Source organism: Nelumbo nucifera, chromosome 3 (genome assembly GCF_055504915.1).
Source record: "Nelumbo nucifera cultivar China Antique chromosome 3, China Antique-T2T, whole genome shotgun sequence".
In the NCBI taxonomy this organism is placed as follows: domain Eukaryota; kingdom Viridiplantae; phylum Streptophyta; class Magnoliopsida; order Proteales; family Nelumbonaceae; genus Nelumbo; species Nelumbo nucifera.
In genome coordinates this window covers 98,536,289-98,559,519 of record NC_142651.1, presented here as the reverse complement: position 1 = coordinate 98,559,519, position 23,231 = coordinate 98,536,289, and the positions used below count along the sequence as shown (strand labels likewise).

The 23,231-nt window shown below is 43.8% G+C and overlaps 1 protein-coding gene across 2 annotated transcripts; it reads left to right on the top strand.

Moving 5' to 3' along the window:
- Positions 1–1,683: 1,683 nt before the first annotated feature.
- LOC104590238 (plant/protein) lies at positions 1,684–22,000 on the top strand. Of its 2 annotated transcripts, none has more exons than XM_010248811.3 (3): positions 1,684–2,157; positions 3,376–3,600; positions 18,282–21,098. In XM_010248811.3, the coding sequence occupies exons 1-3, from the start codon at positions 1,849–1,851 to the stop codon at positions 18,342–18,344; spliced, it is 597 nt and encodes a 198-aa protein (XP_010247113.1). In that variant the 5' UTR covers positions 1,684–1,848; the 3' UTR covers positions 18,345–21,098. The 2 variants fall into 2 exon arrangements, with proteins under 2 accessions (XP_010247113.1, XP_088757639.1); XM_088901513.1 differs by lacking the exon at positions 18,282–21,098 and adding an exon at positions 21,669–22,000 and having other exon boundaries at positions 1,685–2,157.
- Positions 22,001–23,231: the final 1,231 nt, after the last annotated feature.

Below are 23,231 nucleotides of genomic sequence, written 5' to 3'. Positions count from 1 at the left end.
ATTCTAAAAAAATAAACTAGAATTAAAAAAGTAAATATGTAAAAAAAAATTGAATGGGTTTATGGACATAATAGATCATCCATATATTTAATGCAAATATTTATTATTAGAATTTAGATCATAGCAAAAAATTAGAGAAATAAATAAATATTTATAATCTAAAAATAAAAATTAAAAAGAAAACAAATTAAAATTTTCACATGATATTTGAATATATTGATGTATGGAATTATGGACCATATTAGATTTGTCTTAGCACTACAACATACTCAACCTATAGGGTTAGATCACATAATATATATATATATATATATATATATATATATATATATATATATATATATATATATATATATATGTATATATATTACTAAAAAAATAAAAAAAAATCAATTATTTAGGAGAAATTCCAATTGATCTATGGACATAGTAGATCATCCATAGGTTTACAATATAATCAATTTCTAAAGTTAGATCACAAGAAAAACCTAAAATTTCCATTTTTTTTCAGATTTCTTACTATGTTGGAATTTCTTCAAATATTCACAAATATCTACGTATAGCAGCAAAATAAGTGGGATTTTTTGCACAAGAATAGCAAATCAATATACATAAAAATGTTTTTAAGCATCCAAACTAAAAAAGCCCAAAGGCATTGGTTGAAAATGTAAAAAGAAAAAGAAAAAACACACTTGTTTTCACTCATTTTTTCACAACCTTGAAAAACTTGTTGAATCTTGCAAGTTTATAGATTTTTTGGTGGAATTTTGCAAGATTTGAATCTCTAGGAGAAGGTTAAGAAGCTTTTTAGAGGGTTTGGGGAAGAAAAATGGCTTCTGAAATGGATTTAGAAGCCCTCTTTCGAAACCACTTCTATTTGCGATTTTCACAACAGTAAAGTCGTCATGTATCAGTTGATATTCTACTCGATACGCTATGGTAGCATATTGACTGATAGACGACCAAAACTCATTGATACAATACTAATACGATGTCAATACACCATCAACACAACAAAATGGAACAATACCATTGATTTGGGACTATTCCCTGTGTCGAAAACCCCGAGATACAATATGTATTGGCCGATATAAACTGATATGTGACAGAATTTTGAACCTTGATTTTATGTTTGAAATGATAAATTTGATAGATAATAAGTAAGATAATATTAGTTAAAAATGTTTAATTTATTAACATATAAATAATTTAATACTTTTCCATCATTTTTATTAATCTTGTATTATCAAATTTTAAGTTATATTATTTAAATAAATAAATATATTTTTCAGTATAATTAGGTTTATCAAGACTATACCCGATTATTAATCAGGATGGTTGTGGGTATATGCTTTGTTCCAATTAACAATTGGTTCAGGTGGGATTCTAACTAGACCCGACCCGACCCGTTCCGACCAATTGACAATCCTTCAGATGCAAAAGATAATGTCCAATGTCGATAATAGGTAAATATACAGGAGATCATATATATAAATACGAGAGATATTCTCAATGCACGCTGAGACGAGCATGTGAAGCGCCAATCTGATTTGGATATATAGAATATAGACTGTGCTTCTCGGATCCATTGTAAATATGCTATAACATCGGTGCCCCACATGGCCCCACAGTACATCTCAATCGTGTATTATAAACACCTATGACAAATACGGGAGGTGCTCCCAATAATGCATACCGACCCATTGAATCATCTACTTGAAAAGGTTCCGAGAGCTGCAGGAATTTGACCGTTGTCGTCCTAATCCACTCCAAGCCAGCACTCGTTTCCCTCTTTTCCCGCTATCAGGCATAATAAACAATCGTCCAGTCTTGTTCAAGAGTGAGAGCATGGGGCCTCTGTCTCTTTCTGTTTCATCCTCCGTCGCAACTGTAATGACCACAAATCGTTCTTCTCTCCCCTGTTCGTTGAAGTTCACTGCAGCTAGAATTAGGGCACTCGTCTTTGATGCGGACGTCTTCCATCGTAGGGTACTCCGCCCTCGGAAAGATCCCCGTTGTTCCCGCTCCGTCCAGAGACCAGCCTCTGGTTCAAACCCCCAACGCATTGACAACGAGGAACAGGATGACGACCAACAATCCCTAATTCAAGACCTTAGGGTTCCGGAGGATTGGTTGCTCCCTTCCAAGGCCCTGCAGGTACCTTAAAACCATTATCCCGATTTGGTTTTTTTTCCCTTTCCCACAATCAACCAGAAGTTTCAGATTAAAATCTACTTGGTTTCTCTTTGCTTGTGAATCGTGATGCATGGAACAAACACAAGACGTTATGCTTTTTGAGATGCAGAACTTCAGCCAACTGAACTAATATCCTCCTGAAGGATGAATACGACTTTTTTTTATGTAAAATTTTTACTGGGCCGAAAACTGCTCCCTTCCCTATATGTTTGGTACTTGGCATCAGAGGAGGGGGAAAAACCGCTGATGGTTGCACATAACAGGAGATTTAGAACTCCACGGAGAATTTCCTTGATTTTCCTTTCTCTGGGTTTCTAGTTCTTTTCGAGGATGATCTATGGCCTCGTTTAAGACAATCCATACGGCGCTTACTTTTTCTCACTCGTATGTTCATACGGATCGGCCTCTTTATGTTGTGTTTGGTCCTATGTGAAGGACATTATGTTGCCTGGTTTCATATCTTGACACATAAGGTTACCTGTAGGGAAGTTTTTGCAATGACCTCTTTGCGTTTAATTCAACATAAAATAGACGGATTTTTTTTTTCGGGATGAAATACTTGAGCTACACTTCCTCTCCTTTCACAATGAAAGCTTTGTTTTCCTTGCTAGTTAAATTACATAAAAAGAAATTAGGTCAGGAACACGTGCGGAAAGACAAGCCTTGTCCAAACGGGCTTCAGGCTGCTAAGGTCTTAATACAAAAGTTCAATGCGTCTTTTGACTGTGAAAACTACCAGAAGATCTTCGTAAAAAGACTTGCCGGCCCCAAAATTTCTCCATAGAAAGGATGAACATAATAGATGAAATATTTCAGGCTGAAACATTCTAGATCCATTTTACAGAGAAGCAAATGCAGCCCTAGGATTTTATTTTTTAACTTATCAATTAATATTACTGCCACCTCAGACGTCCCTCATTATTCTTCCACCTCCATCTGGATCTCTTTTTAGAAGTCTTCAATTACAGAGAGGACGTGAAGAATGTTTCCACTACATTGAGTTGACATCTCGTTGCTAGATAATAAGCATCCATTCAAAGATTCCAAGTTAATTGGCACCATTCAATCCATTTTATTGTTTTCCTGGGCCAACTGATTTGTTTATAGTTTAAGGGGAAAAACCCTTATAATTATGTGATATTCACTGCAATACACCTAACCATTCTAGTGTATCTACAGGAATCAGAGTGGCTTAGAGTAACTCTACACAAATGGTTGGATGATGAGTACTGTCCTGAGGCAACTAATGTGGAAATTAGCAAAGTTGCTGCTCAGTCTTATTATGAGTCTCTAGTAAGAAAACAATCAGACTTGGGGGAGATTTTACTGAAGATGGCAAGAGACTTGCAATCCATCTCTTATCAAGAGAGCTTTCATGGAGCATTCTCATCAGCAAATGCAGCGGTAAGTCTAATTGCCCAACGGATAGAGCAGAAATAGATGTTTCAAATGGTTAAGATGGAATATATCTTCCAATCTGCAGAGGTGTTTAGTGCCTGTTCATATGCCTTTGATATTCAAGCTTAATTGTGACGTGTTTTACAAGTATGCTACTGTCTTTCATGTATGCAACTACTCAAAATTTCCTTCAGTTTCCACTCACTTAACTCCACCATGACTCCAACTATTTGGGGTTGGCTGCACATCCTGTTTCTGTCCAGCCATTTTGCTTATGGACTTGGGGGGTTTAAGCTGGTTTGCCCGATTTGAAGAATTTCAACTACACCGGGATCAGGTTCAGGCTTTGGGCCTTTGCCAAATTTAGCAGTTTCTCTCCCCCCAACCCAACCTAAGTTGTACCCGAACTATCAAGAGCCATATTTTCTGCCAAAAACTTAACTCAGCTCTCATCCCAGTTTTGAATAATTCTAAAATCCAATCAGACTTTAGAATACTATTCTAACAACTATCATACTTGGATCTTATAAACCCATTCTTGAAAATGCCAGCCTGATTCAAGTTGAGCCAACACAAAAAGTACCCATTTCTAGGTGGACTATTAAAAGAGACACCCTTTTGTACATCAGAAAAAGAAAATCACTACCTATGCATAGGGTGCAACTTGGGCAGGTTGGGTCAGGTTGAGGGTCAACCCAGGCCCAACCTTAAGACTCAAACCTTAGGCTCAAGCTTGGCCCAACCTAAAACCCCAGTTTACCAACCTAAGCCCAACTCAAGCTTAACCAAACAAAACTTGGGTCAGGTTGGTTGGGTTTGGACGTATTATTGAATATTTTTTACACATCCATCGTTTACCCAGCTTTATAGCCCAATTTAAGAGTAGAATGGATTGAAAATATGCACAAATGTCATTTGATAAATGCATATATAAATATTGTAGACATATATACATGCATATATAATTAGAAAAAGATATTTTTATACAAATAAAATTATAATATTTGTCTATTTTCACATGTTTATGCATGGATGTGAGTTTAGGCTAACCGTATGCATATTGTAAATAGCTAAATATAGTTTAGGGTGTACACGATAGCATAAGTATAATATTCATACATATATACATGTTATAAATACACAATATACACTTGTATTTCATACAATGTCGGGCAGGATCGGGTTGGATGGGCTTGGGTCAAGGTTGGGCTAGCCCAACCTGAGTTCAGGTTAGGCCTGATTTTTCTGACCCAGGTCCAGCCTGGAGCCCAAAAACTCAAGCCCAACCATGCAAAAGCTTGGGTTGGTTGGATTCTTTCAGGCCCAGGTTGGGCCTACCCCAAGTTGCAGCCCTAACTGTGCATGTAACATATGGTCATATAAGCTAATAGGAGTAGAGCATTATCCATCCTGATCAGATTGGCCCACTTTTTTGTTTTATTGTTTTGAAGTTGGACAACCAAGTCAAGCTAGAGTGTACAATTTGTTGCAACCCTACCAATACATGTAACATATGGTCATATAAGCTAATAGGAGCAGCGCATTATCCATCTTGATCAGATTGGCCCACTTCTTTGTTAGGGTCAAAAATAAACTAAGTGGAGACCACTTCTCTAATAAAAGAACAAATTTTTTGAGGAGCCGATTAAGCTGCTTATGGGTTAACAAGGGGAAGGGCTTTTTTAGAAAAAGGGTTAAGTAGATTGAGAAGAGAGGGTGTTGAAGAAGAGAAGTAGAGCTGTTAAGGGAAATGAAGGAGAGAAGATAGATTGGGTGTGTGTGATTACAAGATAAGATGGTGCAGTGCAAGAGAAGACCAAGCATAAGGTTTCAGAGAACAACAATGGCAGAAGTTGCAAACCTTTCCACAAAAATCATGAATTTGAGCTCAAAAGGGTTAACAAGGGGAAGGGCTTTTTTAGAAAAAGGGTTAAGTAGATTGAGAAGAGAGGGTGTTGAAGAAGAGAAGTAGAGCTGTTAAGGGAAATGAAGGAGAGAAGATAGATTGGGTGTGTGTGATTACAAGATAAGATGGTGCAGTGCAAGAGAAGACCAAGCATAAGGTTTCAGAGAACAACAATGAAAGAAGTTGCAAACCTTTCCACAAAAATCATGAGTTTGAGCTCAAAACAGGGGAGCCCAACTGAGATAAATCTAGTGCAATTGATAAGGTGGTGCAGGAGCAGGAGTCAAATATCTCTAGCCCTGTATTGAGTTTGTGCCATGACCAATCCTCTCTAAGTCATGGGGGTGTTGTTGAGTGGTCTGTAGATGGTGGCACAAGCGGGGAAGAAGTCAGGTTTGGGGCAGCTCTGAGTTCATCCGTGATATCTGTTTCAGAGGTGGAGCCAAGTGATGTCTCTGGTTATGGTGAAAAAGTGGTGCCCGGTTTTGAGGTAATATCTGTTTCTGCAACTCTGGAAACTGGACTGGAGGATTCCTCTTAGGAAGCCATGGGTAAAGTTAATTCTGAGTTGTCTTCTGAAGTGGTTGTTGGAAGGATTTGCATTGACCTTGTTTGAGGGCTGAGTTTGAGAATGATATAGTTAATTATGTTACACATTGTAAGAAGTCAAGAAGCATGAGTAATTTGCATCTTGTCCATGTAACAATGGTTTTCTTGTTCGTCAAAGATCTGGTTGGGGTGGATCCTAGTAACAAGTTTAAGAGATTGTACAAAAGAAAAGGAGTAAAAGTTGTGGATAGGACTCAATTGGCATCTGGTAAGAAGGAGAGTTTGGATGATTGGAAGTCTTTAAGGGGTAAGCTTAAAAAAGAGATGGGTGTAAAGGTCTAAGGATCAAAGTGGTGGAGCTAGGGTGATGAGGGTCAGTTTGGTTGATGAGGAAGGTTTAGAAGGCACAAGGGAGAAAGTAGTAGATCTTGCAATTTTTGACAAAGTGATTTTGGTAGAGAAGAGAGTGGATTTGGAAAGAAAAAATGTTGATAAGGAGTTGGTAAATTTTTGGGTTTGTCCTTTTTAGGTGGTGAGTCTGCTAGAAGAGCTTTCTTGGAGTGGGAAAATAAAAAAGAAAGGATAGAGGAGTGATTTTTAATGTTGGGTTATGGGGAGGTGGGAGAGCCTGTTTATCCAATTGTAAAGAGGATCCAAGACTCCGAGGAATGCTGCTCTTGGTTTCGCTGGTTTTAGGCAGGTTGGGTGTTTTGAGTTTAGGTGATTTTTCCCTGGTTTGTTGCTGTAAGGCTTTGGGTAAAAAGAAGAAAAAACTCTTATTACCTTCCTATTGTATTCTCTTTTTTCTTTTAATGAAATTTCTGTTTTATATAAAAAAAAGAGTGTGTGATTTGAACGGGCACATGGCGTCATTATATGCAGGACTGCAAATGGTATCATTGTGTCTGATGATAAAAAAAATGGTATCATTTGTCTAAATTCAAATTCAAATCCAATCTGGTAAAAAGTGATATAAATTTGATTTGGTTACGGGTGGATCAAATATGGATTCATCTCATTTGGATCTGATAAAATCTTGTGTAGTGTAAAGTTGGTTTAAATTTGTATCTTTACTAAAGAGCAATAGGTTCTATGTCTCATACAAGTTATTTTCAATTCATTACTAGTTGAGTGGCACTTGCAAGAGGGGGGAGAGAGAGGACCCATTGTCAATTTGTAATTTTTTTTTTTGATGAATATTGTCAATTTGTAATTAGCAACCCACTATATCTAAGAATATGACCCACACCAAATTTCCAAGTTGTGCCAGCCTCAAATTGCAAGGTTAAGGGGAGGTTTATTTGGAGTTGGAATTAACAAGAGGATTATGAAGACAAAAACAGCTTTGAAGAGAAGGTTGCTGTTCCAACTGACGAAGGTCTGAAGTGATTTTGTTTTTAGTTCAGTAGGTGGAAGGGGAGTTTTGGGCTGTCTGCTTATTGGGTGTTCGGGTAATATGAAAGAGGGGGGGGGGGGGGGGCTCAGGAAGGAGTTTAGGGATGGGCAATGTTGGGCTTTAATTGGGTAGTTCAAGAGCTTTGTTTAGGTCGGTGTGTGATTGAAGTTCTGGAAATTTTGGGGTGGCAGGGTGTTATGTTATTTTTGGGGTGATGCCTTATCACCCACTGTAATCTCCTTTCTTGTCTCTTTCTAATAATTTATTTATTTATTTATCTTCAAAAAAAGCATGTTGATCTTTCTGTTGGGTAGTTTATTTGAGTCAGCAACTTGACTTGTTACAAAAATAAAAATATATGAGGTAACTTGTCAATTTGAATCAAAGCCTATTTATCCATTTTTCTGAGTAGGAAGGTAGACATGTTTTTGAAGTTCTCTTCTATGAGGGCTTTGTTTTACATAATTATATTAGATTAGATGCATGTTTTCTTGAAAAGGCTGATTGCTACTTGATGATGCACAATCTGACCGGTTTTAACTGTCAACAATCTTGCCTCTGAACTGAGTGGCAGGGGACCTGAAACGGAGGGGGTGAAGAAGCTCCGGGGAGAACCCGGCGTAAGGGCTCCGAAGCTCAAGTTAGAATCCTTCAAAGGCAAGATAAGCCAGATAGCGCAAAGTTAGCATACCTCGTTCTTGGGGGGTAGGGAGCCTTTTATAACCACCTCGCGCACTCACTTCCAGGCTTCTGTCAGATCGGGCATGATTATCTCTGAGCTCCTGCCAGCTCGGATGTCATCCCCTCTGGCCGGACAGAACCGCCACTGCTCCTTTTGTCGGAGCCGTCTCTGCGGCTGGCGACGACGGTGGCAGGTGGCGGTGGTAGGAGGCCGTTTGAAGTGCGGCTGTCAGGCGTCAGATCCCAAATCAGTCAGGTGCGCCGCCCTTGGATACAAACGTCCTCGTTGTCAGGTACGTTTGGTCAGTCTGGTGTTTCGGAAGCGAAGTGCTGGAGTGGCGAGCGAGATGAGTCTTGAGTTCGGTTTGGGGAGTGTTCCGAGCTGCCATGGGCCAGCTCGGGTCACGGCCTTGTGAGGCTTAGGATCCGAGATAGTTCAGGCTCCTCGTAGGGAGCTTGGGTTCTTAGTAGGGAGCTCGGGTTCTTAGTAGGGAGCTCGGACTCCCAGTAGGGAGCTCGGGTTCTTGGTAGGGAGTTCGGACTCCTAGTGAGCTTGGACTGTTGGTTACTTTCGGTGCTCGTTTTGGGCACTCTGCTGCCCCGAGCTGCTTGCTTTTGCCACGTGTCGGGTGATTGCGAGGTCGGGCCAAATTTCCCTTCACTAATTGCCCCCCACTCCCTGTGACAAGGGTCCTGTCTTGGCGCGGGGAGTTCGTAAGGTAGCAGGAGGATTTTGGTCCGTACTGAGGGCGCTCACTTTAACTTGATTTTCAAAAAAGGGGCGCGCATTTGGGAGACGTGACGGTAGCCGTTCGGGAGTCGTGCTGCAGATGCTTTTATTGCGAGGAGACGTGCGCTGACCCCCTGTCAGTTTCGAGAAGATGCGTGCTGACGCCCCGTCATCTCTGACAGGACGTGCGCGACGCCTCGTCAGTTTCGGAAAGACGTGCGTTGGTCGGCTAAGGAAGACGTGCGGTCAGCGCGGCTGTGGGCCGTTGGATTGGCTTCGATTTGGACCGTCGCTTTCCGGCCGCCGTGGATATAAATAGCGGGGGGGGGGGGCGGTCCTTGCCACTGTACCTCTTGAGCTCGCGCCTAAGTTTCAGTCCGCGTCCAGGCTCTTCAGCTCGCGTCCCAGGTTCCTTTTGCTTGTTCGAGCTTTCGTGGTCTACTTCATTCTTCTTCCCGGGTGAGTGCTCTTCTTGGAATCCTATTCCATTCCCTGATGTCTAGTTCGGAGGGTTCAGATAGTTCAAGCGGGTCTGATGCAGGTTCTACGAACCAATTTGCGTCCCCCGGTAGTTCAAGTGAGCTCGATGTAGGTCCTGAGGAAGAGGTTGAACCTACAGGCCGAGGTGCCTCGGGTAGGTCGGCGTCCACCTCCTGTCGTGGCCGGGCTTTAGATCAGTTCGGCCCTTCGACTATGACGCCTGAGGGACTTCGATCCCTCATAGACTACTACAACTTGCTCGGGGAGTACGCCTACTTCATCCCTACGGGTAGCTTCCCTTGGGAACACGGTCCTGATGAGATCGTGATTTTCCGGGAGCAGCTCGCTGCAGGGCTGCGACTGCCTTTCCATCCTCTTCTCGTCGAGGTTCTAAACCACTTCGGTGTGACGGTCGGCCAGCTTCACCCGAACTCCATTAGGAATTTAGTGGGGACGATCTCCTTATTCTGTGACGAGAACTTTCCTTTGGATTTGGAGATTTTTTCCTCTATTTTAATGCTGAAAAAGCAAGCGGTCCCCTTCCTGGGTGTAGGCGGGCATACTACCTGTCTCCTCGCCCAAGCTTCAAGCTCTTACACGAACTCCCTAATAAGGTCCCGACGTGGAAGCGGGACTATTTCGGGGTGCGAAGTGCGCTGGGGTGGCCGTTTCAGACCGGCTGGGGGATCGCCGCTCCCGACTCCAGCGTCACACTCGATAAAGAGACGGCGAAGGGCCTCTGGCAATGGGCGCGGCTTGGGCTGGAGTGTCAACGGTATCTGACGGAGGCCAAGCTTATTGCTGCTGGCCTGAGTTCGGGTAGGTTCTTCCCCTAGCGATCCTGTCTTGCTCTTCTTTTACTTGTTTTACTGATGTCGAACTCCTTTTCGCAGGTACGACGGACTCTCGAGGGACCCGAGGTGGGCACTTGTTCCAGGGCATGAAGAGGAGAAAACGGGTGGCTAAGCGAGCTCGCGCCGAGCCACCCCAGGGTGCGGAGCCCGAGGTGCCGGACTACCCGGCGGAGGATCAGCCTATGGAGCCTGAGATGGTTCCCCCTATGCAGGAGTCGGCGGGGGCTCCTTATGCCGAAACTACTCACACAGGGGCTCCCGCTTACTCCGAGTCTGCCCATACGCGAGCTGTGCCGTCGGGCTCGAAGGCCCCGGGGGACTTCAGGAGTGTGCTGTCGCCTATTCACGCTCTTCAAAGGAGTAAGGAGGCCATGTTTCCCGAGGAAGTCGCGGCGTGGACCGAGCTCCCTTTGCACCAAGTGGCCTGTCGTGCCGTTACCCATGCCATGGTGGTCTCCCTTCTTTAGAGTTCTTCGGCCTTTATTCTTCTATTCGTTCCTTTGATCCCTTGTTTCCCATTGGTAGGTGAACTCTTCTATTCACACCTTGGCGAACCAGGTGGAGAGGTGCTCGAGGCAGGCACGGGCTGCCGAGGAGGCTGCTCGCCTCGCGCGGTCTAGGCAGGCGAGGTCTCAGAGAGATGCTGAGGCCATGGGAGTGGTGGTGAAGCATATGGCGGAATTGAAGCTGGACCTGCAGCATCAGGTCGAGTATCTTCAGGAGGATATCACTCAGATTTTCTCTCAAGGCATCGAAGACGCGAAGAAAAAAGCTGTCAGTGATTATATTGCTTCGCCGGATTTCGATGATCTGATGGTGGACTCCTACAGGAGGGGTTTCAAGCTAAGCCGGTGGAGGATCCGGAATACGTACCCCGAGCTCGATACCAGCGCCATATCCACTTCGCGCATTACTCAAGAGATGGCTAATGCTGCGGATGCCGAACCGGACTCCGAGGGGGAGGTAGGTCCTTCGGGTGTCGTCGAAGTGGCTTCTGATAATGATGAAGTAGCCCCTGACTTGTAAAAGATGAAGTGAAATGTACACCTTTATCTGAAATGTACACCTTTTTTTTTGAATGTACACCTTTATCTGAAATGAAATAGCTTTTTTGTTTAAGTGCTAGTTGTCTTGTCTTCGAGTTGCGTTTTTTGCCGAACTGACCATTTTGGTCCTTTAGTTCGTTTTTTACCTCGGCTTCGGGGTACTTGCCTTGGTGGTTTATAGGTAGTATCTTCTTAAGTTGACGACGTTCCATGCTCGGGGTACTTGTTTTCCTTCTAGGTTTTCGAGCTCGTATGCTCCCCCCCCCCCCGAGTGCTTTCTTTACTCTGTAGGGTCGTTCCCAATTTAGTCCAAGTTTCCCTACGCCGGGTTCGGGCACCATGACCTTACGGAGAACCAGGTCGCCGACGCGGAAGTTCCTCTTCTTTACTCTAGCGTTATAGTACCGAGCCACCTTTTGCTGGTAGGCCACAATTCGGATGTGCGTGAGGTCTCTCACTTCGTCCAGTAGGTCGAGGTTGGTGCGTAACTCGCCCTCGTTTGTCTGTTCGTCGTATGCTTCTAGTCGCAGCGTAGGTACTTCGATTTCCGCCGGGATCACCGCCTCGGTGCCGTAGGTGAGGTTAAAGGGGGTCTCTCCTGTGGCGGTTTTTTCCGTGGTTCGGTGAGCCCATAGAACACTTGGTAGTTCGTCTGCCCACAAACCTTTGGCTCGGTCTAATCGTGCTTTCAGTCCGCGGAGGATGGCTCTGTTCATTACTTCTGTTTGGCCATTTGCCTGGGGGTGTGCGACCGATGTGAAGTTCTGACTAATTCCCATACTTTGGCACCATTCTTGGAACTTGATATCCTCGAACTGTTTGCCGTTGTCGGAGATCAGTACCCGAGGTAGCCCGAAGCGACATACAATGTTCTTCCAAAAGAAGTTTTGTATGTTTCGGGCTGTAACTATTGCTAGGGGTTCAGCTTCTATCCACTTTGTGAAGTAATCTACTGCCACCACTAGGAATTTTCTCCCGCCTGTCGCTGGTGGGAATGGCCCCAGGAGGTCGATGCCCCATTGGGCGAAGGGCCATGGACTGGTGAGGTATTTGAGGTCGGCAGCGGGCTGATGGTGGATATTGGCATGCTTCTGACACTTGTCGCATTTTCTGACGAGCTTGATTGCCTCTATCTTCATCGTTGGCCAGTAGTATCCTTGTCGAAGTGCTTTTTGGGCGAGGGCTCTGCCCCCCAGGTGTCCGCCGCACAAGCCTTCATGAGTGTCGCGGAGTACCAGCCCGGCTTCGGCTGGGCGCAAGCATCGCAGGTAGGGGAGCGTGTAGGATCATCGGTACAACCGTTCGTCTATCATGACGTATTTGGCTGCCTGGCGCTGCACCCTCTTGGCTGCGTTGCGGTCCGCGGAGAGGGTTCCGTCTAGCGGGAAGCTCGCGAGTGGGTCGATCCAGCTCGGCTCTGCTTCAGTGACGGGAGCGACCCCTTCTGCCCCACCGAGAATGCTGGGCCGAGGTAAGTCCTCTACGTACACGGTTCTCATGGCGTTGTGGCTCGTGCTAGCTAGTCGGGACAGGGCGTCGGCCTCGGCGTTCTCTGACCTCGGGATTTGCTTGAAGTGTGACTGGAAGTTGAGCAGAGCCTCCTTTACCTTTGCCAAGTATGCAATCATTGTGAGCTCGCGCGCTTCGTATTCGCCTGTAATTTGGTTGACCACGAGCTGGGAATCACTGCAGATAACTATGTTCTTTGCTCCAACCTTGTGCGCTAGGTTTAGCCCGGCTATCAGTGCCTCGTACTCCGCCTCGTTGTTGGATGCCGCGAACTCAAAGCGTAGTGCGTATTCCAACTTCGTTCCGCTCGGCCCGCGTAGCACTATTCCAGCCCCGCTGCCTTGCTGGTTCGAGGAGCCATCTACGTGAAGGATCCAGGGCTCCTCATCCCTGTTCGCGCTTGGTCTAACCAGGGCTCCGTGGACTGAATGCACGATTAGACCGAGCCAAAGGTTTGTGGGCAGACGAACTACCAAGTGTTCTATGGGCTCACCGAACCACGGAAAAAACCGTCACAGGAGAGACCCCCTTTAACCTCACCTACGGCACCGAGGCGGTGATCCCGGCGGAAATCGAAGTACCTACGCTGCAACTAGAAGCATACGACGAACAGACAAACGAGGGCGAGTTATGCACCAACCTCGACCTACTGGACGAAGTGAGAGACCTCGCGCACATCCGAATTGTGGCCTACCAGCAAAAGGTGGCTCGGTACTATAACGCCAGAGTAAAGAAGAGGAACTTCCGCGTCGGCGACCTGGTTCTCCGTAAGGTCATGGTGCCCGAACCCGACGTAGGGAAACTTGGACCAAATTGGGAAGGACCCTACAGAGTAAAGAAAGCACTCGGGGGGGGGGGGGGGGGGGGGGCATACGAGCTCGAAAACCTAGAAGGAAAACAAGTACCCCGAGCATGGAACGTCGTCAACTTAAGAAGATACTACCTATAAACCACCAAGGCAAGTACCCCGAAGCCGAGGTAAAAAACGAACTAAAGGACCGAAATGGTCAGTTCGGCAAAAAACGCAGCTCGAAGACAGGACAACCAGTACTTAAACAAAAAAGCCATTTCGTTTCAGATAAAGGTGTACATTCAAAAACAAAGGTGTACATTTCACTTCATCTTTTACAAGTCAGGGGCTACTTCATCATTATCAGAAGCCACTTCGACAACGCCCGAAGGACCTGCCTCCCCCTCGGAGTCCGATTCGGCATCCGCAGCATTAGCCATCTCTTGAGTAATGCGCGAAGTGGATATGGCGCTGGTATCGAGCTCGGGGTACGTATTCCGGATCATCCACCGGCTTAGCTTGAAACCCCTCCTGTAGGAGTCCACCATCAGATCATCGAAATCCGGTGAAGCAATATAATCACTGATAGCTTTTTTCTTCGCGTCTTCGATGCCTTGAGAGAAGATCTGAGTCATCTCCCTGATATCCTCCTGAAGATACTCGACTTGATGCTGCAGGTCCAGCTTCAATTCCGCCATATGCTTCACCACCACTCCCATGGCCTCAGCATCTCTCTGAGACCTCGCGAGGCGAGCAGCCTCCTCGGCAGCTCGTGCCTGCCTCGAGCACCTCTCCACCTAGTTCGCCAAGGCGTGAATAGAAGAGTTCACCTACCAAAGGGAAACAAGGGATCAAAGGAACGAATAGAAGAATAAAGGCCGAAGAACTCTAAAGAAGGGAGATCACTTACCACCATGGCATGGGTAACGGCACGGCAGGCCACTTGGTGCAGAGGGAGCTCGGTCCACGCCGCGACTTCCTCGGGAAACATGGCCTCCTTACTCCTTTGAAGAGCGTGAATAGGCGACAGCACACTCCTGAAGTCCCCCGGGGCCTCCGACCCCGACGGCCCAGCTCGCGTATGGGCAGACTCGGAGTAAGTGGAAGCCCCTGTGTGAGTAGTTTCGGCATAAGGAGCCCCCGCCGGCTCCTGCATAGGGGTATCCATCTCGGGCTCCATAGGCTGATCCTCCACTGGGTAGTCCAGCATCTCGGGCTCCGCACCCTGGGGTGGCTCGGCGCGAGCTCGCTTAGCCACCCGTTTTCTCCTCTTCATGCCCTGGAACAAGTGCCCACCTCGGGTCCCTCGAGAGTCCATCGTACCTGTGAAAAGGAGTTCGGCATCAGTAAAACAAGTAAAAGAAGAGCAAGACAGGATCGCTAGGGGAAGAACCTACCCGAACTCAGGCCAGCAGCAATAAGCTTGACCTCCGTCAGATACTGTTGACACTCCAGCCCAAGCCGCGCCCATTGCCGGAGGCCCTTCGCCGTCTCTTTATCGAGTGTGATGCCGGAGTTGGGAGCGGCGATCCCCCAGCCAGTCTGAAACGGCCACCCCAGTGCACTTCGCACCCTGAAATAGTCCCGCTTCCACGCCGGGACCTTATTAGGGAGTTCGTGTAAGAGCTTGAAGCCTGGGCGAGGAGACAGGTAGTATGCCCGCCTACGCCCAGGAAGGGGACCCGCTTGCTTTTTCAGCATTAAAATAGAGGAAAAAATCTCCAAATCCAAAGGAAAGTTCTCGTCACAGAATAAGGAGATCGTCCCCACTAAATTCCTAATGGAGTTCGGGTGAAGCTGGCCGACCGTCACACCGAAGTGGTTTAGAACCTCGACGAGAAGAGGATGGAAAGGCAGTCGCAGCCCCGCAGCGAGCTGCTCCCGGAAAATCACGATCTCATCAGGACCGTGTTCCCAAGGGAAGCTACCCGTAGGGATGAAGTAGGCGTACTCCTCGGGCAAGTTGTAGTAGTCTATGAGGGATCGAAGTCCCTCAGGCGTCATAGTCGAAGGGCCAAACTGATCTAAAGCCCGGCCACGATGGGAGGTGGACGCCAACCTACCCGAGGCACCTCGGCCTGTAGGTTCAACCTCTTCCTCAGGACCTACATCGGGCTCACTTGAACTACCGGGGGACGCAAATTGGTTCGTAGAACCTGCATCAGACCCGCTTGAACTATCTGAACCCTCCGAACTAGACATCAGGGAATGGAACAGGATTCCAAGAAGAGCATTCACCCGGGAAGAAGACTGAAGTAGACCACGAAAGCTCGAACAAGCAAAAGGAACCTGGGACGCGAGCTGAAGAGCCTAGACGCGGACTGAAACTTAGGCACGAGCTCAAGAGGTACAGCGGCAAGGACTGCCCCCCCCCCCTGCTATTTATCTCCACAGCGGCCGGAAAGCGACGGTCCAGATCAAAGCCAATCCAACGGCCCACAGCCGCGCTGACCGCACGTCTTCCGAAGCCGACCAGCGCACGTCTTTCTGAAACTGATGAGGCGTCGCGCACGTCCTGTCAGAGATGACGGGGCGTCAGCACGCATCTTCTCGAAACTGACAGGGTGTCAGCGCACGTCTCCTCGCAATAAAAGCATCTGCAGTACGACTCCCGAACGGCTACTGTCACGTCTCCCAAACGCGCGCCCCTTTTTTGAAAATCAAGTTAGAGTGAGCGCCCTCAGTACGGACCAAAATCCTCTTGCTACCTTTCGAACTCCCCGCGCCAAGACAGGACCCTTGTCGCAGGGAGTGGGGGGCAATTGATGAAGGGAAATTTGGCCCAACCTCGCAATCACCCGACACGTGGCAAAAGCAAGCAGCTCGGGGCAGAAGAGCGCCCAAAACGAGCACCGAAAGTAACCAACAGTCCAAGCTCACTAGGAGTTCGAACTCCCTACCAAGAACCCAAGTTCCCTACTGGGAGTCCAAGCTCCCTACTAAGAACCCGAGCTCCCTACTAAGAACCCGAGCTCCCTGCAAGGAGCTCGAACTATCTCGGGTCCTAAGCCTCACAAGGCCGTGACCCGAGCTGGCCCATGGCAGCTCGGAACACTCCCCAAACCGAACTCAAGACTCATCTCGCTCGCCACTCCAGCACTTCGCTTCTGAAACACCAGACTGACCAAACGTACCTGACACCGAGGACGTTTGTATCCAAGGGCGGCGCACCTGACTGATTTGGCATCTGACGCCTGACAGCCGCACTTCAAACGGCCTCCTGCCACCGTCGTCACCAGCCGCAGAGACGGCTCCGACAAAAGGAGCAGTGGCGGTTCTGTCCGACCAGAGGGGATGACATCCGAACTGGCAGGAGCTCAGAGATAATCATGCCCGATCTGACAGAAGCCTGGAAGTGAGTGCACGAGGTGGTTATAAAAGGCTCCCTACCCCCCAAGAACGAGGTATGCTAACTTTGCGCTATCTGGCTTATCTTGCCTTTGAAGGATTCTAACTTGAGCTTCGGAGCCCTTACGCCGGGTTCTCCCCGGAGCTTCTTCACCCCCTCCGTTTCAGGTCCCCTGCCACTCAGTTCAGAGGCAAGATCGTTGACAGCTAAGACCGGCCGGATTGTGCATCATCACTACTCATCCATGCATTTTTCTTCAACTGAAACATCAAGAGGAATGTTTCAAATTACCAACGAGAGATGCTCATGAACATGTATAAGACTTTGAGCTTCTATAGTTCTATTAGGCAGAACTATTCAGAAGCCAATAATGCTCCTACAAAACTCTTAGGCATCACAGATTCACAATAATAAAGTGACAAAAATATTGCCTGAAACAAACTTTTGGTTCTCGATGCAGTAACTCAGAACATTGTCAAAACAATCTCTTGCATAAACTCTTCTGGGGCTGCAAAAACAAAAAGCTAGAATGTTAAGGAGGGGTGACATTCAAGTTGTTTGAATTGGTTAGCTAGTGTGCATTCTTGTTTAGATTGTTAGAATCGTCCTAATAGTGTTAAGTTGGAGGCATATCCAAGACTGGCTTAGTATGAACTATGAACTGGAAAGTGAGCTGGAGTAATTCAGTACCTTCTCCGCCTGGGAATAGATTGAACTGACCAATGGCCTGGCAAACAAACATCTCAACTCCACTCAACGTGGGTTCCAGCAGCTTCTGCTTCTTTCAACAGTCGGATTTTTCTAGGTGTGTAAACAGCATCGGAGACAAGCTCATAAACTCCCATAGTTTCCTACTTAAGCAAACGAGCATTTAGTTTTGGTTTACCAATTATACACTATATTGTACTCTGGATATAAAAGAAAGAAGAAGAACCTCGGCCACGGGAATTCGATCTGTGTTTGGATGCATTCCCAATGAAGTGGCATTTGCAAGGATTGCTCCTCTTTCTGGGTGGATTTAGCAATATTTTCATAAGGAAGAGATTCCCCAAAGACTGAGCAGGCTAGAGATTTCACTCTTCCTTTTCAAATAAAATCACAATGGTAGAAATGACTAATAGATGAAAATTAGAAGATAGGAAGCATGCTTAACTAGCCAGAGAGGCCATTCTAGTATTTTTACCATATTTTCTGTCAAAAATGATAACCCTTGCTCCTGTACTTTTGGCACCAAAGGCCAATGCTCTTCCAGCACCTCCAGCACCAACGATCACAAACATTTTACCAGCAATTGGAGAACTTGGTGATGCCTCCATAGTGTCTTTCCTTGCTGTCAGTTTTTTCCGTTAGTTTCAAATTTTAGTTATTAATAAACAAGTTCTACATTGTTTTTCCAGGGGAGAGGAAATCTTGAGCTGAAGGAATTTTTTATCAGAGCTACAGGAAATTTTCCATCATGATATTCCTTATCTTTGGAACTGGAAAAAAATGGGAAAGAAAAACCCGAAGTAATAAAGAGGTCTAATTTGGGCAAAACTCCAATTATGACATATCCCCTAATCATTAGTCAAACAGTAGGGCTTTAGGTTCCAAGTGGCTAGTTGGTAAGGTCTCCAACTGGTTGAAGTGGAGACTTGGGATCAAATCTCACCTTCACTAGAATTGGGGGGGTTATGGCCTTCCCCCCATTGTGTAGCCCAATGAAAAAGAAAAGTAAGGCTTTGCTTGTTTGCAGTGCAAAGTTGAACTGGTTAAAAGACTGTATAGATTAACAGAGGTAAAAGTCACTATTAGTGGTTGCTATGAAAGGAGGGGAGAGCAGCTGATCTGGAGTCCGAAATTCAGGAGGCCTTTATTGAACAGAGAAGTTGAAGAATGCATTTCTCTCTTGGAGAAACTGGAGGGTATAAAACCTAGAATTCAGCTCAGAGACAAGCTTTGGTGGAAAGAGTGCAAGAATGGCAAGTTCACAGTAAAGTGATGTTATCTGGCTCTCAGCAGATCTATCTCAGATGTGAATCACATTAAGGGCATTTGGGGAAACCCAGTTCCTCCAAGAGTGGAAGCTCTGGCTTGGCTGATAGCAATGGACAGCATGTTGACAGCCGATCACTTGAAATCCAGAGGCTTTAACATGGCTTCCAGATGCTGCCTTTGTAAGGAATAGGAGGAGAACATGATTCACCTATTCATCTCATGCGACTTCTCAAGATTCTTGTGGAATGTGTTTACTTCCATGTTTAGGGTCTCTGGATTTCACCCAACCACAACAGCTGAGATTTTTTCAACAAGGCCTAGGCTGTTTAGGTGCAAGAAGGCAATGTTACTATGGAGTTGTATCCCATTTGCAATATGCTGGAACATATGGAAGGAAAGGAACAGGACTTTTGAAGACAAGGCTTGTAGCATGGAGAAGATGGTTGCAACTGTGAGCAGATCTGTGGTAGAATGGGTGTTGATTCTTCCTGAATTCAGTCATCAAAAAATGAGGATTTTGGGAGTGGGTTAGGAGAGATTTTATCTACATCAAAAACAAACAAAAGAATAAGTTAATCAGAACTTTTTAAAACTAATAAGAGCTTCAACATTTTCTGGAAGAAGGGACTTGTGATATTGCTCTAAAATTCTACCTCCACCACTAAATGCAACTTCTGAAGCAACTGTAGAAACTGGAATTGTAAAAACATCACAAGCCATCCTTGATAACTCAAGAAAGCGAGACTCATTCAATCTCTAAAATCCTAAGATATCAATATAGCTTTTTCAATCAATGCTTGTTTTCTCTAAATACAAGTCTAATTGGGATTTTTTTCATAAATAGCATAGACTTGACTTTAAAAATTATCAAATTCCTACAATAATAAGAATGCAATATCATATAATCGGCAAATAAGTTAGATATTGATTAAATATCTAATATATGAAAACTTTATATTTTTATTTTCTTAAAAATAAATATTTCAAATTATAATTACCTCAATTGGATCAAACTCCTCATCAAGCATTGTATTACTAGTGGCCATAGTTTCAATAATTGATTTCACATTAGGCATGACATTACTACTCTTCATATAATCGGCAAATAAGTTCCTCAATGTTTCTTTAACAAGAATTGTGTGATTTATTGCATCTTCCACATTATACAACTTCTTATATACAAGCTTCACAAATTTCAATTTGAAACGAGGATGTAGAACAACAACAATTGCCAAAATAATGTTATATTCTTTCCAATATTTGTCAAATTTACTTAACATAGACTTGGGCATTTCCTTCAAAAATTCATCTCTGCCTTTCAACCTCAAACACAATTCAACTTTCCAAACCCCGTGAAAATATAAATTTGAAGTTGGATATTGAGTTCTTGAGAAAATGTTGGTCATGTCATAGAAAACTTTCAAAAACTTAAAATTTTTTTTAATCTTCACCCATTCTTATTCGGTTGGAGCATTAGCATAATTGATATCATATGATTTCAAATGAGAAAAAACTTTTCGATAAAACATAGCCCTTTCAAGCATCAAATGTGGAGTTCCACTTTGTAGAAACATCCAAATTTAGTTTCTTTTTACTCTCAATCATCAATTGATTGGCACATTCAACTAATCTCGGTTTCGTGCCTTGGAACCTTTAACAAGCTTTTACAATTTTTCTAATTTTAAGCATCACATCATCTATTTCTTTCAAGCCTTCTTGCACTATAAGATTCAAAATATGTGTACAATAATGCACATGGAAAACTTTTCCATCTAATAAAAGTGCATTTTTCAAGTTAAAACGCCTTCTATACAAATTAACAAATGTATCATTGGCTCAGGCATTGTCTAAACTAATTGAAAATAACTTATTTTTAATTTGTCATCCATTTAATACATTTGACACCTTCTCCAAAATTGCAACACCAGTGTGAGATGGTGGTACATGAGAAAAACTTGGAATTCGTTTTTGTAACCTCCACTCACTATCAACAAAATGAATAGTGATGCACATATATGATTCCGTGGTAATTGAAGTCGACATATCTAATGTAAGACAAATTCTACCAGGAAGCGATTGTAATAAATCCCACAATTTTTTCTTCTCCTTAATGTATATCTTTAATACATCAGTTTTTGCAATGTAATATGAAATACGTTTCACTTCCAGATTCAAAATAGAATGTATACATCTAATAACTTCATGCTCTGCAAATGAAAATGCATATCTATGTCTAATTATAGCCATTGCCATATTTTCTCTATATGCATCTTGATCACATTTATTAACTCAACTCCTAGAATATTCATCACATTCTCTACAAATTCTTATATGACACAACATATTTGATGTACCGCCAACACTCACATTTGCACTATACGTTTTATCACAATCTTTGCATTTTGCCCTTTCAATTTCATTTTCATCATAAAACAAATCAAAGTGTTTTAAACAACAGAAGTTTATCTTCTTTTATTCCTTGAAGTAGACCCTAATGAATTTGGCATCATTATGGCTTTCCATTGACATTAGTCTGTAACAATATATATATATATATATATATATATATATATATATATATATATATATATATATATTTGATTCATATTTATACTACAAACAAACAAAGCTTAAATGAATTGAATGCCAATAGGAGCATCATTTCAAGGTCATCAACACATCATTAGTGAATTTGACAGAATGAATTTGCCAACATGAGCATCATTTCAAACAAATAGAGTTATATTTTCAAGTAAATTCTATTCAAAAGATGAATTTGACATGACATACATTCCCTGGTCATCCAGGGATGGAAAAGCTTAAATTGACATTGATAGAGGAGGGTGAATGATCCAATAATGGATCCCAAAATCTGGAAGAATCCAAAAGAGTTTATACAAGAAAGGTTCATGGATGGGTCTTTTGATTTCAAGGGTCAGCATTTTGAATTTATACCGTTTGGAGAAGGTTGAAGAATATGTCCTGTTGGCTTTGGGGTTATGTAAAGTGAAGTAGAAGTCCAAGTTTCAATCAATTAGGTAATCTATATTTATCTCATAGCCCAATTAATGTAAGTTGCAGGTCCAAGAGAAATGGAGAGAAATGCAAGCAACTATTGAATAAGGGCTACTTAACTCTCAACTCTACATGCGATCAGCGATATAATGCAACAAGTCAAAAATTTTCCCCATGCATGTTGTAGAGTAGTAGACAAGGTTAAAGATAGATAGAGAGAGAGAGAAAGTACCTGAGATGGCAGCCTGAATCGCCATATTGATATCTGTTGATCTTTGCTAAACCCTAGAGCTCATTCTTTCCTCTTCTCTTTCTCCACTTCTCTTATTGAGTATTGATTGATCTCTACTCATTGATGGGTTTGGTGATTAACCATTACCCAACTGTCCAATCCGTTAAAGACCATGTTTATTGGGCTACCCGACCCACAATCACCCAAAACTAAATAAATGGGTTCAACCCATTAATAATTGGGTGGGTTGGGGCCGCCCAACTCAGGTACTTTTGGCTTGATTTGAACTAAAGACATGAGTTTGAATTCGGCTTGACTCAAAAGCTTATATGTTCGAACTTGATGAGTTGAATCAAGATTTTCATTAATCAAGCTCGATTAGTTCATGAAAAGCTTGACTTATGTTCACCCTTAAATGTAGTGTTTAGTTCAATTGGGTGTTTTGAGGAAACAACCTCATATCAGAGTCACATTAAATTTTGAGAAAATCATCAAAAGAACACATCAAATATGTTGTTTGGTTAGATATTTTCACAAAAAGAAAAAAATGTTGTGCCATTTTCTCAAAAAATAGCCCATCTTAAAAACATCATTTTTTATATTTTTTTTATTTTCTTAAATCATTTTCGGGTATAAACGACTGACGTGGCTCCTACGTGACATCATTTTCTCAAAAAATGGCAATTGAACCTAATAACACCATGCATAAACATTTTCTCTAATCTGCAAAAAAAAAGTAATAAAATAAAATAAATACAATGGAACCAAACACCTTCTAAATCCGGGTTAGAAATAAATTCAAGACACCATGTGAATGGAGTCAGGATGACTTTTTTTGGTAAAAGAGAACTTTATTCGCACCAACAGAAAGGATTAAGGAGGATATAGATTTTCAAAACAGAGATGTTCAAATGGGTCGAACCACAATGAGAAATGGTTGGTCGCCATAAAGTAATTTCTAGGCAAAATAGCTGCCTTGGCTAGGTGACGAGACAGCTTGCTTGTGGCACACTTAAGTGCTGAAAACTCAGAGTGGAGAAACGCCTTGCAAGGCGACCAGATGTAAAGCCTACGTTTGTAGTGCTTAGGGGTGGATTCGAGACGAGCCGAACCGAATAATACA